We start from the raw sequence: 18,977 nt of genomic DNA, 5'->3' as shown, positions 1-18,977 counted from the left end.
TTTTAATTGAATCGATTTTTGAATGAGAAAAGCGTCGATAGTTTCGCTTTCACGTTGACTGGAACAGCTACCTTATCCGGCGTAACATTTGCTGGGCCGTTACGTTACTGACATTTGCCGTTGGACAGGCAAATTGAATATTACCGCTGTTACTTCATGTTATTTGGTGTACTCAAATAGAGTGGAAATTGGCACGTATCAGGGCAGGAACAAAGATTTGCCATTTTTAGGGTAGTTTTTTTACATTTGTGTCAAATGGGAAAATTCACTTGTCTCCTCTATTTGTATCAAATTCTCTTTTTAGTTACTAACCTCGCTTCGATAGCCACTTTATATTAGACGGGCTAAGAACGAATGTGTACATTCTCGTCTTGCTCTTAATCGTCTTGGGTTCGGTGTTGGGTCGTATTGGGTCGCCGAGAGTCTCGACGAGTGTGTACAATCGGCATAGTAATTCATGAAATAAACAAGCCTTCTTATTAGCTACAAAATGTTATGTCTACAAACAAATTAGTAACTATTTAGGTACGTTTGTGAAAACGGCATAAGTGTCGACAGAGTGGCACATGGTTGCACCTAAGTCGAGTCGGCGGGTTCCCAGTTCCCACGGTCCGCCCGCACAGAACGTGATCAGCCCCAATTAATGGATCTCTCACACGAATTACGACTTGCCTATCCTTGTATGCATTTTTGCATTCTGTATATTTTGATTGAAGACCTATAGCAGAATTTCGCAACCTGTAGCCAAGGGGCGCGAAATACTATATCGATATAGAAACGGCAGGCGTACCTACCAAGGGGTGCAAGACGCAAAATCGTTGAAAAGCCCTGATTTATATATGAAAGCGAAATATATCTAACAAGGGGAGGTACAAATATTCGCGGAATTAAGTATTTGCAAATTAAATAAAACAATAGAACTATTATTAAGGTTCCGTGCCTCAAAAGCCTCAAAAAACGGAACCCTTATAGGATCACTCGTGCGTCTGTCTGTCTGTCTGTCCGTCTGTCACAGCCTATTTTCTCCGAAACTACTGTAGTTGAGATTTGGTATATATATATGTAAATTTGTGACCCAAAGACGAACATGTGACGTAAACAAATGAATTTTAAACATGGGGGCCACTTTTGAAATGTGAAAACTAAAAAAAAAATTTTTTCAAAGTATATCGTGTTACATATCACAGGAAAGAGCTCATTGTTAGAATCTCAAATATTTTTTTTCAATAATTTTAGGATAAACAATTTAGAAGTTATTCAAGAAAATAGGCAAAAAATGACCATTCCCACCCCTTTATCTCCGAAACTACTGGGACCAAATTTTGAAAAAAAATACACAAAATAGATCTTTACCTAAAGGTTTCAGGAAAACCTATTAGAAATGTGCAGTCAAGCGTGAGTCGGGCTTAATTACTTAGTTTTTGATCCGACCCCTACGGGTTTTTTAAAGACATTTCACTCACATTTCACATAAAAAATACATTGTGTAAATTGTGTAATGTACGGAACTCTCGGTGCGCGAGACCGACTCGCACTTGGCCGGCTTTTCTTTTTCAATATATTTTCCCTCGACTTTAATGCATTTTTCAGATCGACTAATTAATTTATGTAGATCATACAAAACATATTTTTTATCTTTACCCTCAAAATGAGCCGAAATAGCCTAGTAATAGTTCATGGTGATAACTCATTGGTTGACTAGCTTACACAGGGTTACCCGACTTCAGAATTCTTCGCTGGAGAAATATGATCCTGGCAGAAATACGGCAGCTAGTTTTTTCCACAAATGAATGAATACCGACAAGAGTTGTTAATTTTAGTGATTAATTGACTGAATTTCTGGTTTTAAAAACACTGATTTTATTTGATAAAATTGTGTAATTTGAACGCCGTGGTTAAAAATGGCACATGCTTATTTTCGGTACCTACAATCTTTATAACTTGACGAAAAAATTTTATGATCACAATTTTATTAAATAAAATCAGGAGTTTGAAAGTTAATAACTGGTAACCCTATTTCTTCTCGTCCAGACTATTGTCAGTAAGTCCCTAACTAGATTGAGTTCGTCTCTCCACACCGCTATATCTGTTAGTATAAGCAGTCATGTATAATTTAAAGGTCTGGGTGGACGCAGTTGTTTCATACAGTAACCTAGTTTCAAAACGAAATGTGACCTACATCTATGTTAGGAACAGATCTACCTTGTGTTAGTTTACACTTCGCAATGTTTCTATTTAGCTTTGTTTTCTATTATAAACATAAAAATACAATTAAATTTAATACTTAAATTACGGCGAGATAGGGTAAGACCAGTGAATTAACACTTAAGCAATTATCCAAGTTTGAAAAATCATTTCTCAGCATTTATTAATAATTGGAATAAATTGCAATTTAATCAATTAAGAAAGTAATTTCTGCGATTTTTATTACTTTCATAGTTTTTGAGTTATAGCATAATTTATCAAAAAGTGCCCAAAAACCTAATGAATGAGCATGAAAACAGTGAATGAACACCGCAAAACCTAGTGAATGAACATAAATTCGACCTTTTTAATCAGCATTAAAAATACATTTTTAACACAAAACCCGTTTCCAGCTCTACTTTAGTAGGTATAGCGAAAGCGTTCACATCTTTTTGTCCCCTCCATATTGATTTTAAATATTTTAGAATGTAATAAAATGATGGTAATTCACCAATAACACAGAAATCTGTTACATTTTAATAAAAAAAAAAAGAGAATCAATCTTTAAAACAAGAAAATATTTTAATGAAAAAAAGTCAGACTCAGCAAATAATGCTTAAAATAATAGGCTTTTCATTGCGTTGTTCGTGGTTACATTGTTCATACATAGAATTAGTAGAAACCTAATAAATGAACAAGCCAAATTTTGTACTGTTCATACATAGGCATGAAAAATCTAGTAAATGGACTATAGAAATTTGGTTTGTTCCAATACTGGCTAAATGAATCAGAATCGTTTTCTATGCAGAATCACAAAAAACCAGTTAGTTTAGTTTAGTTTACATATAAATTTAGTAAAAAAATGAAATCTAGACGACACCAGTAAAGAACACACCGTTCATTTACTGGTTTCAGAACATTTGATAAGCCAGTATTGGAACTATAAAAAATAAGGACTTAATCGCAGAATACGCCGACAAAGTGTGCATTTATAGAAGGTTTAACTCTTAATCTATCCAAATAACTAAACTTTGTACAGGTAAATAAGCACTTCATATGTTGCTCCAAACGTACACTGTTCTTATCTGAGATCTAATTTTTCCATTCAAAACTTCAAACGCCAGTCACATTCAAACTGGTTGAAAATAAATGTATCATGGGTTGCCATTGCATAAGAAATAAAGTTGTTTATAAGAAAAAAAATACGACAAGTGGTAGAAATTGCTATATTTCTTATTTTAGACAAAAAACGTGAATTTGTTCATTCACTGGGCTGTGTTCATTCACTGGAGGGTTTACCCTACGATTATGAATAGCGAGTACGCTATGGGTGTATATGTGTTTGTGTTCTCTCCAATCTCTACACAAATACGATATCACTTTGTATAGTTACTGCATTGCATTCCTAAAAATCTTAAAGCACCTGTTTTCCTGTTACTTAGCGCGTCCGAGTTTCAAGTGACCCCTTTCCGTGACGTCACTGCGGCGCGCTAGCATCTTGATGTCGCTTCACTATTGAGAATATAAATACCTATAAATTAAACAGTTCCGGTGTATAGAAACTAACATACAACGTGCAGTTTAAACTTCGAAATGTGATACATTTCATCTTCAAATGTTATAAAGTTACACTACGAAAGAATTGTTTGAAATCAACCCCTAAGACGTTGAAAGGTTTTAACGACATCCATGTAGAGGATGTCGCAGCCGGAGGCTAGTATATGGATTTATACTGATGCTATCATTAAGTACTATAAACGAATACACCTCGTCGATAATTGCCTATACATCTGTAATTTACGTGCTATTCGTATCAAAAAAATAACTAGGCTGGGAGTCAATAAATCTACTTAAGTATGTTATATATGATATGTTTTTATCGTCTCTTTATTAGTTCCTCACAGTTCACAAATACATATCGAATAACTCGATTTATTGCAACCCGGTCTAGTGCTCCCCGCAAATAGCACGAAAGTTAAGCGATCTCTAATTGATGACTGTCGCATAAATGCGGTTTAGGCATTTATTTACATAGAGTGTGTAATTTCAGATTTTTATTCGTAATAAAAAATAGATTTTTACACTATTATAAATAAAACGATTATAATTTCTTTCATCATCCTCCTGCTCGGTCACAGGTAGGTTTTAATCCTCCTTTCTCCCGTTTAATACGCTTTCCCGCTGAAGACATTGTCCCGTCCTACTGTATCTAAAGCAAATCAGACAATCTCCAGTAACTGACTTCCGCCCAAAGAGCGAGGTTCACAGAAGGGCTACGGCTTGTTAAATCATTCACGGAGGACGCATTGCGTTGGCCTCAGAGCTTCATTTCATTACTAGAAAAATAGAGTTACCCATGCTTATTTAGGGTTCCGTACCCAAAGGGTAAAAACGGGACCCTATTACTAAGACTCCGCTGTCCGTCTGTTTGTCTGTCACCAGGCTGTATCTGATGAACCGTGATAGCTAGACAGTTGAAATTTTCACAGATGATGTATTTCTGTTGCCGCTATAACAAAAAATACTAAAAACAGAATAATATAAATATTTAAATGGGGCTCCCATACAACAAACGTGATTTTTTTGCTGTTTTCTTCCGTAATGGTACGGGACCCTTCGTGCGCGAGTCCGACTCGCACTTGGCCGGTTGTTTGGGTTGAATGCACGTATATTATACATTTCAACCTCGAATGCGACTAGCGATGGTTTAAAGAATAAACCAAAAAAAAGCTTAGAAAGCTTAGGGAGCTTAGAAAATCTTTTCGGGTACATTTTTGTACCCTGGCGATTTCATATATTACTTGTTATTTATTGATATCTCGTAGGTATAGTATATGTATATAACGAACACATATTCAACCAGAACAAAACTGACGTCTAATGCCTTGGTCTCTTATTGAGAAACTGCCTACTTTCCTATACTATGTCATTCCATACAATGTATATGCTGTACGGAGCATACGGCTTCCATCGAAGCCCCAGGTCTAAACTAAATGTAGCCACCCAGAAGCAAACAAAAAGGCATTCCGTTTTAAATCTTTATTTTAAGAGATCAAAGTTGCATTTGCCTTTGGTAAGTTTTGATTTGTGGGCGGCTAAAGGTTACAATGTATATACAAGGTGGCCAAATAACAGGTATAACTATACACTTTAATTTTGTGATTTTATTCTATGAAATATAAAAAATATTAAGTATTCCTTGTTCAATATAGTATTTAGGGCCGGCAGTTAAACATGGAAAACAATGTCAGACAAATGTCCACCTCTAGCAGTATGGCAGATGTGAACCCTTTTCATCACATTTTCACACATTTCCTGCGTTATCTCAGTGACTGTGTCTCGAATATTTTTTTTAATTGCTGAAGATTCATTGGTCTGTTAGCATAGACACGTCCCTTTAGATAGCCCCACAGAAAAAAGTCAGAAGCTGTTAAATCAGGCGATCTTGGGGGCCAATCAAAAATTTCTACCAAACCTGGCCGCAATTTTCTTAGAGTTTCCGCAATACATGATTGGGTTGAGTAAAACGTTTTAATAATTAAAACACGTTGTTCCGTCGTAAAACGCTCCATAACAAATTTGCCGTATCTACACAAAGTCATTTTCATGCAACAACTGTCATATTTACTGCCAAAAAAAAGGTGTGTACCTCCAAGTTGGCCACCCTGTATATGTGAGTAAGCAGAGTTTATTTCCGCAGGCATCGGCAAGCTGTCCGGCGAGGGCAAACACCTGGCGGACCCGGAGGTGCTCCGGAGACTGACGTCGTCGGTGTCGTGCGCGCTCGACGAGGCGGCGGCGGCGCTTACGCGCATGCGCAGCGACCAGCCGCCGCCCCACCACCGCCACCACCACCAAGACAAGCCGTTAGTATACTAACTGATAATGCTCCTACAGTTCTACCACATTAAGGATCGGTTGCACCAAGCTGTTTGTCATCGTTCAAGAGTTCGCAAAATTTTATTGTATGGAAAGTTTCATAGTAAACTGCCGCGGCGCGCCGGGTGACGTTGTTCGGTCTGTCAACTGCGGATGGTGCAACTGGCCCTTAGTCGAGGGGTCTCAAAACTAGCAAGCTCTCGGGCGAGGGGAAGATCCTGGCTGACGTGGAGGTGCTCCGGCGACTGACGTCGTCGGTGTTGTGCACGCTCAACAAGGCGGCGGCGGCGCTCACGCGCAGCATTGCTAAGTGTGCGCAGCCCTATGCAGCCAAACCTTCAATCGCACTATAGACAACCATCCAGCGTTATAGATTGCCATTGCCAAGCGTGAACTTAATTTGGCAATTCAATATGGCAGTAACACAATACCGACGATGCTGTGCAATACTATTCTTCTGCCGTTTTACGGTATGGTTTTCAACTGTGTGGACAACGAACGATGTAAGTCATCGTAGTTCTAAATTATTTTCATTTCACCTACAAACATCGGAACAGGCGATCAGATCAAGTAAAAATACATGCATTGTTTTCTTAAGTCTGCAAAAGGGGATATAAAGTATGCATGTCACATTAACCTTTCATGTCCTTTCTGTCACTATTTTAAGTTGTTTACTCCAGAGTAACAATAGAAGTATTCTACCAATTCTACTTTTACTTACAACTACGCCGTAATATTTTACTTTAGTCGAGGGGCCTCAAAACTAGGAACCTGTAGCGGTACCGGGCGAGGGTTCCTCGAGAGCAGTTAACAATTCACCAGCAAACTAAAACATACAAATTACAGGATTGACTACACTAAACATGATATAGTCTCCGTATTAAACTAGGAGTGCTAGGACTCTGATTGTCTATAACACGCTACTGACAATTGGAACGTCTGTCTTACAAGTAAATGACGTGCACATGTATTGTGATGATATTCCGAGATTGAGCCGATACGCGCCTTCGCTTCTCGACCGTTCGCGGTCGAGTCTCACGACTCCCCGATCGGCCCGATCGAGGCGGGGCGCGGCCGTGATTCATGAAGCTTTGATCTTATCTGATGACATACTTTCAAAAGTAACAATTGAAAAAAAGAAACCCTTAATATTGTATAATTTATTGATTTATTTCAGCACCCAATGCGGTTCGACGGCAACGGGAACGACGCCAACAACGACGACGAGCGCGGAAGGCGCGCCGTCGCTGGCGGAGGCTTGTTCGGACGGTGATGTGGGCACGGTCCGCAAGCTCCTTACGGAGGGCCGCTCGGTGCACGAGACCACAGAGGAGGGCGAGTCGCTCCTGTCCCTTGCATGCTCCGCGGGCTATTATGAGCTCGCGCAGGTGCTACTAGCCATGCATGCTAGTGTTGAGGACCGGGGGATCAAGGTAAAGCCGTACTTTGGTATACATTTTTAAATTACTGTTACGAATTTGTTTGCGGCGCATTCAGTCTAGTATGCAGACTGTAGCAACGCGCAATCAGCTACGATGTGACTGATCCTTGGAGTAGGTACTCAATTCACGAATAGTATACGCAAGACAGCAATAGGTCGCGACAGTGGATACTTTGGCTAGCGGAAAACGAATGTGCAAAGACGTCACCTAGCTAGAGTAACAAAGTTATCATATAGGTATAGCAGTAGATTGTTAATCAAGGGACCCATTTCTGATGAAATCTTTTGTCGCACTTAAAACAATGAGCCACTATCAAAATATGACAAATGAAAAATAAATATCTTCGAAAGGTAACACGTGTTTGTTCTCAGGGCGACTGCACGCCCCTGATGGAGGCGGCGAGCGCGGGGCACGTGGACATCGTGCGGCTGCTGGTGGCGCACGGCGCGGACGTGAACGCCGTGTCGGGCTCCGGCAACACGCCGCTCATGTACGCCTGCGCCGGCGGCCACGAGGAGTGCGTGTCCGCGCTGCTCGACAACGGCGCCAACGTCGAGGACCACAACGAGAACGGACACACGCCGCTCATGGAGGTAACATCACCATCATATCACGGTACTTGGATCTTTCTCAATCGACCGCGCCCACAAAACCGTCGTATGTTTCTTCTGGTAGAATATACTTACATCCAACTTGAATGCCAAATCAGCCAGCCATCTGCTTATAATATCACGGATTCATTTAGGCAGCGGCCGCGAACTCGTTTGCGTTAATACATAAAAAGAGGATATTACTGAGTTATATCTAGTTATATCTATCTTTGATACATAATTTGACTAATATTTTGTCTATCTTACTAAGGTTGCTAACCAAATTCCTGTTTCGTCCAACAGGCCGCATCGGCTGGTCACGTGGGCGTCGCCAAGATTCTCCTAAAACACGGTGCTGGCATCAACACCCATTCGAACGAGTTCAAAGAGTCCGCGCTAACGCTCGCCTGCTACAAGGGCCACCTCGACATGGTGCGGTTTCTGCTGGCCGCGGGCGCCGACCGCGAGCACAAGACCGATGAGATGCACACGGCGCTGATGGAGGCCAGTATGGACGGCCACGTCGAGGTCGCGAGGCTGCTGCTCGACTCGGGTGCACAGGTTAGTTCAGTGAGTAACTAGTTGAGAGTCCGCTAACGCTCGCCTGTTACAAGGGCCACCTCGACATGGTGCGGTTTCTGCTGGCCGCGGGCGCCGACCGCGAGACCAAACGGACGCTGATAGAAGTATGGACCGTGAAGTGGAGGTCGCGACGTTGCTGCTAGACTCGGGTGCCAAGGTTAGTTCAGTGAGTACTGTTTTATTTAAACGCACTTAAATTCTCTGGCGATGTAATGTTTATGTATAACTTATTATATTGGGTATCTTGGCAAGAAACAACCGAAAGGGGCTTATAACTTTGTTTGGACCAAGGGCCTGACACTCTTTGATAGAGAAAGATAGTCTCATTGCGATTCCTATAAAAGGAAAGAGAAAATAGTGCCATGCTTTGTCCTTATCACCGACCGGGTTTTTTTTCATGGTCGGGTTATGGCAGCATAGGTAGGAGGCGAAAAGGATTATGCTGCCATACATTAACCTGTCAATACATGAATATGTCTTTCTCTTACCCCTGGTCGCTCGGTTTCATGTCTATAACTACTATACTATGTCTATGGTTTGGACAAAGTTACCCCGGCAACGATTGTCGTCGAGTCGCTAAAACGCTGTTAGGTTATAGAGCCAAAACAGGAAAATGGCCTGATGGGAACGAGATGTTTAGCATTGTTACCCCGGGTATCAATTACAGCCCCGTCACGTCCATACTCTGCCGTGTCTGTAAAAAAAGTTCAGCTCTTCTGCCATTAAGATGCTATTAGGAATCGTCCTCATCAAGAACTTATAAACCTCCCCTTTTTAAAAATCGTGGCGAAGTAATTTAGCAAACTTTTCTAATTCTCAACTAGACTAGACACGCTTTGTTTATCGGCCGACAGGTGAACATGCCCACGGACAGCTTCGAGTCGCCACTAACACTAGCGGCGTGCGGCGGGCACGTGGAGCTGGCCATGCTGCTGCTGGAGCGCGGCGCCAACATCGAGGAGGTCAACGACGAGGGCTACACGCCGCTCATGGAGGCCGCCAGGGAGGGTGGGTTTTTGCTTATAAAATACGCAATGCTCATATAAAAATAAAAATAAACCGGTCAAGTGAGAGTTCGTTTATCTCGCGCACCGAGGGTTCCGTACAAACTTTAAATTTTCTCATGTAAATAGAATCACGAAAGACTTGACCAGAAGTATACTAAGCGTAATTGTGTATAGCGCCATCTATCGGCAAATTGGCAAACAAATTTTTTTTTCGACTCAAAATGGCGGGTGTTTAATACAAAACATATAGAGTGTAAGCTTAGCTTAAGTACTTTTTTATATAGCAACATTTTTGCAGTTGCCTTTTAATTTGTATGTGGCAACTCGCTCTCTTCTGCTCCCGATCCGAACTCAACGACACGTACCGCGATATTTAAACTTGAAAAAGCGCTTTTGTATTCTCCATGCGCAAGTGGTCCTTCGAGCCGGATATGAACCAGCGACCTATGGATAATGCCTTTGTATGGCCTTGGAAATGATGTTTTATTATGAAAGTGCAAGACTGCCGCAACCAATTATAAAATTCGCATTTTTGAGCGAAATGGATATTTTTGACATTGCCAGAATATTTTGATGGTTATTTTTTCTGACGACGTACTCCACGTAACAGCATTTCCTTTAAGACGAATTATTAATTCCAGGGGTTTTCTCTTTAAATTCGGAGTTTATAAGAGCTAACAAATTACCGAAGTTTAGTTTCAGTGCTAATGCCTATTATGACTTGATTAAATACTTCAGTTATTTAGTTATACGTAAATAAGTACGTGAGTTCCTATAATTGGCTTCCTATATTTACTATAACTTTTATGTTAATGTCACAGCTGTTGGATCTCCCAAAAAAAAAACCATTAAATACTTTAGTTATTCAATTTGTGTACGTATCTTTATTGGTGGACCAAAAGAAATATTTGCTGAGAACTTCGGCTAAAAAATTTGAAAAGTTTCGATAGTTTTAATTTTGTTGTCCTCTAAAGTATCTTTCTGCAGTGCTGCCGTTTTCAAAATCCAAAAATAGAAATGATCCACCCTAACCTACACAGTATTGATTTTCAAAGTTATTGACTGTAAATAAATGAGTTAAATATCTGTTAGATTTTTTCTGTAATGTTGGTGTTTTTTATTAAAATACATGTCTGTTGTTATCAGGTCACGAGGAGATGGTAGCACTACTGCTCGGGCAAGGCGCCGCCATCAACGCGCAGACGGACGAGACGCAGGAGACGGCGCTGACACTCGCGTGCTGCGGCGGCTTCCTCGAGGTGGCCGACTTCCTCATCAAGGCGGGCGCCGACGCCGAGCTCGGCGCCTCTACACCTCTTATGGAAGCCAGCCAGGAGGGACACCTCGAGCTCGTGCGGTGAGTGTTCAACTTGATATCTCTCACTCGAGACGCAGACTGAAAAATCGCAGGATAGGGAGCTGATATTCTCGTGCTTCGATCGATTCTTCTCGGGGTCGCTTACTAGCTTCTACTTCAATATGTATGGCGTACTTTTACTATTATTAGATTGATGCCACTCTTATAGTATGAATTTTCTGAAATGATTTTTACGCCTCAGACCCTAATCTGTTAAACAAAAGCCTTTGTTTCTTATTTGCAGTATTTATTGGTATAGTTACTAGGCCTTGGTTAATTTTTATGCGAAACCCCGCCCGATAAAAATAATAGTAAGCTGGTTGAATGTTGAGCACATCACGTGTTAGATCCACCCAGTTCCAAGTTGTTAATTAGATTGTTTTGGTCCAGATACCTGCTGAACGCGGGCGCGGACGTGCACGCCCAGACGCAGACGGGCGATACGGCGCTGACGTACGCATGCGAGAACGGGCACACGGACGTGGCCGACCTGCTGCTGCGTGCCGGCGCCGAGCTCGAGCACGAGAGCGAGGGCGGCCGCACGCCGCTCATGAAGGCGTGCCGCGCCGGACACGTCTGCACCGTGCAGTTCCTAGTGGGCAAGGTATGTTAACACGTGCGAGAACGGGCACACGGACGTGGCCGACCTGCTGCTGCGTGCCGGCGCCGAGCTCGAGCACGAGAGCGAGGGCGGCCGCACGCCGCTCATGAAGGCGTGCCGCGCCGGACACGTCTGCACCGTGCAGTTCCTAGTGGGCAAGGTATGTTAACACGTGCGAGAACGGGCACACGGACGTGGCCGACCTGCTGCTGCGTGCCGGCGCCGAGCTCGAGCACGAGAGCGAGGGCGGCCGCACGCCGCTCATGAAGGCGTGCCGCGCCGGACACGTCTGCACCGTGCAGTTCCTAGTGGGCAAGGTATGTTAACACGTGCGAGAACGGGCACACGGACGTGGCCGACCTGCTGCTGCGCGCCGGCGCCGAGCTCGAGCACGAGAGCGAACTAAACGAGCTAAACTCCATCTTAGGGCCACGACGGCTAGGACTGTCAACAACGCAGCTTATTGGGCAACCTTTCTGTGAAATACGTACTCGACGCGAGATTAAAAGGAGCTGTTTGTTGTTTGCCGCCCGCGAAATTTCGATCGGTAAAATTTGCCTCGTAGGTTATTGTTTGAAGAGTGACGTTCGTAATATAAATGCCGCTTAACAAGGCGTGGTAACTGCCCGGCGAGTTAACAAAAGGTTGTCTCTTCGTTAAAATGGAGATTATGATGATTTAGTTGGAGACCTAAAAGATGGTAATTTGTGAATGTAAAATAAATTAGTAAGGAAAGTAATTCCTAAAGTAATGTTTGTTGCACAGGGCGCCGACGTGAACCGTGTGACGGCGAACGGCGACCACACCCCCCTCTCCTTGGCGTGCGCGGGCGGGCACGCGGACGTGGTGAAGTTCCTGCTGGCGTGCGACGCGGACCCGTTCCGCAAGCTCAAGGACAACTCCACCACGCTCATCGAGGCGGCCAAGGGCGGCCACACCGCCGTCGTGCAGCTGCTGCTCGACTACCCGCACTCCGTCATGCTCTCCAGGAGTGAGACAGGTGATTGTAAGCTTTCTTTTTTATTATCAAGAAATATAGAACGTTATGTATCCGGTCGTGTCGTCAAGTTTTTAGTTAGTAAGATAGTAAAAACCATCGTGAATTAATATAATGAGAAGTAGTTTTGTCTAAAAAAAATATTAAAACTGATAGAGTAACCACCTAGCTTACAATCAAGATTATTCTTACTTAAAATTATTTCAGAGCTTGTATTTATAATTAAATAATGCAATTCAGCATTGACGTATGTCCTAGTAAGACAATATTGAATCTTGTACTTAGTTTTGGCTGACAAATGATATTTTAGAGGTGCTGGCACGGCAGCTTATAGATATAATGGCGTCATATGCGCTTTGCTGACTCCTTGTAGGTGTATTCATATTTGATTTGGCGAATTTAGGACACTAGAGTCTGTTTTTTTATTCCGTAGACTAAAATGACAACCACAAATGTCAAACGTAGAAATAATGTGACCAGCTTAAAACAAACAGTGCTGATTTTTTATTTCGGTTTGTGAATAACCGATAAATATTAAATTAATTTTAGATTCAACATAAACAATAAATCAAATCTACTCGCTACATGATAGGAAATAAACAATAAATAAACTCTACTCACTACGAATCTACTCAAACCTATAATATTCCTATAATATTTATTTATTTATTTATTCCAAAAAATTTCATTCAATTTTCTACAAAAAACATTCGAAACACTTTTCTCTAGGATCAATATTTAAAACGATATTAAAGGAAGAAAGTTAATTACATAATTAATGTCATTAACTGGTCTAACGCGATTAAATTTCATTATTTTACTTTTTTTTTTTTACTTTTTTTTTTACATGAAACAGAAACGGGTAGATAAATTTATTTGTCTACCCCGAACATTTATATAAACTAATGTCGGGTAGTTTAGTGTTGTTTACCAATATCTCAAATTGAGATATTGAGATTCTCAATTGACATTTTGCTGGGACGTCAGTCTTCCGTGACCACAGCTAGTGCAACTGAAACGTCGGAAAAAAGGTAAAATAATGAAATTTAATCGCGTTAGACCCGTTAATGACATTAATTATGTGTACAAAACGCGAAAGTTTAAAGTGTTAAGTTAATTACAATCAAACTATTTTTAGATACTTTAAAATACGCATTTGATTCCTGTAGGTAAAAGTAATAAGCCAGTGTCGCGTTCTGGAATGTTCTGTCCTACTAATTGTCCCGATAGGAATGGGAAATTTTAAATGAGTAGGCAGAAGAACGTTCAATAAAAAATATTTATTACCACAACTAGCTCAGATGGTAAAACGGGTAAAATGTCGTGGTTCGCGCTAATACTTGTCAAGATCGGATTCCGCTAGTCGTTTGCAGCCGAAGTACTCCCCTGACGGTGCCAAGGTGGTAGGCGCAGGTTTTTCGGGTCGGCGCTGAGTTCAGCGCAACTCGGAACTGTGTGGCGCTGAATCGGGGAAAGGGCCAGAAGCATGCCAGTAGCAGAACGGCAAGCGGGCGGCAAGCAGAAAGCCAATAAAAGTCACTCTGGATTTTGGACCCTGGAACGCGCCATCAGACAATGCTTTAGAAACGGTCCATAAGCCTTTGTGAACACCAACGGCAAGAAGGAAAGCACTATAGTAGTTGTGTTGCCGTGGAAGTTCACAATTCAGATACGGAGATTACAAAAGGGCGAAGTAAATTAACGATATAAGGAATTTAAATGCAACTATTATTTTTAACACAAAATGGTCTCACTTTCAAGTCCTTAACATTTGTACCTATATAACAATTTTTGGTTTAGGGGACTAAATCGTGCGTTAAACATGAAAATTTGAGACGTTTTTTGACAATATTTAAAGGTTTTAGGTTTTGAAGTCTCAGTGTACACATTACAATCTTGATTAATTGCCGAATAAAACGATAAATTCATTTAATATTCGTACTTATTCTCATATTTCTCATACTAGACGCTTTTTTTTTTCACCAAAATAGTCTTACTCCGCGCACATTGATTAAAGGTTTAAATGCGTGCTTTAAAGATTCAACCATTGAATAAATATTTAAATAAATAAATATATAAAAAAAGGATAATTAAAGCCCTTCGAGTTAGTTTTGTAACATAACGTGGCCTTACAACCGGGAATTCGTATTACGGTGCGCCGCTGACGATGATATTTTCCACCTTTAAAGGACTGTATATTTTGAACCATACCAAATAGATACTCAAAATTTTCAGAATGTACGTGTTAATTCAACTGTTATTCCTTCCTCCATACAAGGAACTCGTTAGGGTCTCTATGTAGGACAATAATGGCCGCCATCTTCAATATCTCACTTCCGGTCAATATTTCGATCGGGCAACCGGCAATTCAGATTCAGCGGGGTCAAATTAGGTTAAAAATCCGGTTGCCAAAAAGTAACATGATTTGCCAGTCGCATCAAGAAGGATTTTGATTTTTTTTGTCTAGACTGAAGTAGCATTATGCACTACATTCGTAAACGCAGCGCATCATTGGGACTCTTGAGAGTTCTGGTAATTCTACTCATTGCCAAGTTGACTGACTTCATCTACTTATTTGCAGAGGTAAAGTTAACGTCTCTTGTTGTTGTTAGGATTTCGTAACTAAATGGCAAAAAACGGAACCCTTATGGATTCCTCATGTCTGTCTGTTCGTCCGTATGTCACAGCCACTTTTTTCCGAAACTATAAGAACTACTGTTGAAAGTTGGTAAGTAGATGTATTCTGTGAACCGCATTAAGATTTTCACATCTATGGATAGGTCTTCAAAAATGATATTGAGGTTTCTAATATAATTTTTTTCTAAACTGATTAGTTTGCGCGAGACTTCCAAAGTGGTAAAATGTGTCTCCCCCCCCCCCCCCTGTAACTTCTAAAATAAGAGAATGATAAAACTAATTATTTTTTATTTAATGTTTATACAATTGTCGGGTGTAAATTATCCGGCATCAGTAACTTGCACGCGTGCGCCACGACACTACGTAACGCGTGAGATAGACTCTTTCTAATTAATACAATGAAAAAAAACCGGCCAAGTGCGAGTCGGACTCGCGCACGAAGGGTTCCGTACCATTACGGAAAAAAACAGCAAAAAAATCACGTTTGTTGTATGGGAGCCCCATTTAAATATTTATATTATTCTGTTTTTAGTATTTGTTGTTATAGCGGCAACAAAAATACATCATCTGTGAAAATTTCAACTGTCTAGCTATCACGGTTCATGAGATACAGCCTGGTGACAGACGGACAGCGAAGTCTTAGTAATAGGGTCCCGTTTTTACCCTTTGGGTACGGAACCCTAAAAAACACGCGTAGTCTTTCTCGCGCGCAAGATTTAGTAAGGAGCGTTGTGTGCAGGTGCGACCGCCGCTGCCGCCGCCGCCGCCAGCACGGGCGCGGAGGACAGCAGCGGGCTGAGCGCGGCGCAGGCGGCGGCGCTGGGGCTGCAGCACGCGCCCGCGCCCGGCGCGCCCGCCGCCGCCGCCGCGCGCGCGCTGCTGCCCGCGCATCCCGCGCACCCCGCGCACGCGCACCTGCCGCCCGAGATGGCCGCCGACCCCGTCATGGCCCACGCCTACATCGAAGGTAACAGAACATTTACATTCACGTACAACATATTTATAACTACGGTACATATATATTTAGTTTAAATAAAGAAGACAAATAAAATTGACCCATCGGAAATAAAGAGCCGACGAGAAGTTAAGTTCATACTGGTAGGGTCTAATTTTAACATAAAGAATACTTAGCAATTTCTCTGGCACCACCACAATTTCGGGCAGGCTGAAAAACAGGACTGAAACCATGCTGCAAACCCAAAACTTCCATACGGCACATAGCTGAGATGCGACTCTCCTTTTGTCACATTTTGTATTTGGAAATTACACACATTAATAGATAATGTGGAGGTTAAATTTAGATTACGTCACTGTAAAAACGCAAATATATATATTTTTCGATGCAATAATAAAAACTGAAGAAGAGAAACTAAGAAGGTGGTTGCAGATTTTCTGAGCGAGGCTATTGGCTCAGATTTAGCGCGCCTCAAGGCCGCATCTAGGTGCGAATCAGGAGCATGGCTTCATGCGTTGCCTTCCCCTCAGTTAGGCACGTTACTAGATAACGATTCTTTGAGGATTGCGGTTGCCTTACGATTGGGTTCGAAGGTTTGCGAGGTACATAGGTGTATATGTGGAGCCATGGTTCAGGAGGACGGTCACCATGGCCTTAGTTGTCAGAGGTGCGCTGGGCGTTTTTCGCGTCATCATGCGATAAATGAGGTAGTTCGCAGGGCTTTGGTCTCAGCCAATGTTCCCTGTGTCCTGGAGCCTCCGGGATTGTGCCGGGCTGATGGCAAAAGGCCAGATGGTCTTACATTGGTTCCTTGGCAGAAGGGTCGGTGCCTCTTATGGGATGCAACGTGTGTTAGCACCTTTGCCCCGTCCCATCTGAGTCACACCATCGGTGCTGCTGGTTCAGCTGCGGAGTATGCAGCTAAACAGAAGCATACGAAGTACTCTGCCTTGGAACTAATGTATGATGTTACACCAGTTGCGGTGGAGACTGCAGGACCTTGGGGTGCGGAGGCTAAGGAGTTTGTGTGGGAATTGGGTCGGCGACTGAGAGATAGGGGTTGCAATCCTCGCTCCGGATCATACCTGGTCTAACAGATCTCCTTGGCAATTCAACGGGGCAACGCTGCCAGTGTCATGGGGACGTTTGGGCCGGCTACGGTCCGGGGTGGCACCATAGCCTAAATAGTTTAATTTAGTGGTTAAGCTAGACAAAGCCTGTTGCGGATTACATCATTTGTAAGTCGATGACGAAGCCTGTTGCTGATTTGCTTTTGTGTCTGCTTGACGAAGCCTGCGTTGCCGATCACGATCTATGCATGGATGTTATTTACTGTTTTATTTATTGTGATTAAAATGATTATAACACTATATGTACCATGGATTGCAGTCAATAAATGAAATAAATAAATAATAAAAACTTCATTAAACAAAACACTCTCTCATCGCTACTTAGACTCTTTTAGAGAGGTAGTTAAATTGGCACTAATGTTTCTCATTTGCAGGTTGGCGCATGTCGGCAAAAGTAGACGGCAGCGGGGCCCCTGCCGGCGCGGGCTTGGGCTTGGGCGCGGCGTCGGGCGGCAAGCACAAGTGCGCGCGCAAGCAGCGCGCCGCGCCGCCCCACCCCGACCACCACCTGCCGCCGCCGCCCGACATCCTCGACGACCCGGTGCGTACACACATACACTCCACACAGGGTACTGCGGCAAGCAGCGCGCCGCGCCGCCCCACCCCGACCACCACCTGCCGCCGCCGCCCGACATCCTCGACGACCCGGTGCGTACACACATACACTCCACACAGGGTACTGCGGCAAGCAGCGCGCCGCGCCGCCCCACCCCGACCACCACCTGCCGCCGCCGCCCGACATCCTCGACGACCCGGTGCGTACACACATACACTCCACACAGGGTACTGCGGCAAGCAGCGCGCCGCGCCGCCCCACCCCGACCACCACCTGCCGCCGCCGCCCGACATCCTCGACGACCCGGTGCGTACACACATACACTCCACACAGGGTACTGCGGCAAGCAGCGCGCCGCGCCGCCCCACCCCGACCACCACCTGCCGCCGCCGCCCGACATCCTCGACGACCCGGTGCGTACACACATACACTCCACACAGGGTACTGCGGCAAGCAGCGCGCCGCGCCGCCCCACCCCGACCACCACCTGCCGCCGCCGCCCGACATCCTCGACGACCCGGTGCGTACACACATACACTCCACACAGGGTACTGCGGCAAGCAGCGCGCCGCGCCGCCCCACCCCGACCACCACCTGCCGCCGCCGCCCGACATCCTCGACGACCCGGTGCGTACACACATACACTCCACACAGGGTACTGCGGCAAGCAGCGCGCCGCGCCGCCCCACCCCGACCACCACCTGCCGCCGCCGCCCGACATCCTCGACGACCCGGTGCGTACACACATACACTCCACACAGGGTACTGCGGCAAGCAGCGCGCCGCGCCGCCCCACCCCGACCACCACCTGCCGCCGCCGCCCGACATCCTCGACGACCCGGTGCGTACACACATACACTCCACACAGGGTACTGCGGCAAGCAGCGCGCCGCGCCGCCCCACCCCGACCACCACCTGCCGCCGCCGCCCTACATCCTCGACGACCCGGTGCGTACACACATACACTCCACACAGGGTACTGCGGCAAGCAGCGCGCCGCGCCGCCCCACCCCGACCACCACCTGCCGCCGCCGCCCGACATCCTCGACGACCCGGTGCG

At 44.0% G+C, this 18,977-nt stretch overlaps 1 protein-coding gene and 1 long non-coding RNA gene across 2 annotated transcripts in view; one reads left to right on the top strand and one right to left on the bottom strand.

Annotated features, from left to right (window-relative positions):
* The window catches only part of LOC134754507 (uncharacterized), a 100,188-nt gene that overhangs the window by 40,372 nt on the left and 40,839 nt on the right, over positions 1-18,977 (bottom strand). The gene's annotated exons all lie outside the window — the stretch shown is intronic.
* The window catches only part of LOC134754433 (ankyrin repeat domain-containing protein 17), a 65,535-nt gene that overhangs the window by 13,980 nt on the left and 32,578 nt on the right, over positions 1-18,977 (top strand). The window contains exons 3-12 of the mRNA XM_063690763.1: positions 5,885-6,050; positions 7,241-7,496; positions 7,877-8,098; positions 8,399-8,665; positions 9,532-9,685; positions 10,831-11,041; positions 11,432-11,645; positions 12,408-12,648; positions 16,016-16,243; positions 17,736-17,902. Of these exons, the coding sequence (XP_063546833.1) occupies positions 5,885-6,050; positions 7,241-7,496; positions 7,877-8,098; positions 8,399-8,665; positions 9,532-9,685; positions 10,831-11,041; positions 11,432-11,645; positions 12,408-12,648; positions 16,016-16,243; positions 17,736-17,902 (2,126 nt within the window). The remainder of the gene's footprint in view (positions 1-5,884; positions 6,051-7,240; positions 7,497-7,876; positions 8,099-8,398; positions 8,666-9,531; positions 9,686-10,830; positions 11,042-11,431; positions 11,646-12,407; positions 12,649-16,015; positions 16,244-17,735; positions 17,903-18,977) is intronic.

Source organism: Cydia strobilella, chromosome 2, assembly GCF_947568885.1.
Source record: "Cydia strobilella chromosome 2, ilCydStro3.1, whole genome shotgun sequence".
NCBI lineage: Eukaryota > Metazoa > Arthropoda > Insecta > Lepidoptera > Tortricidae > Cydia > Cydia strobilella.
The sequence above is the reverse complement of the archived record's forward strand: the minus strand, read 5'-3'. Positions and strand labels throughout refer to the sequence as shown.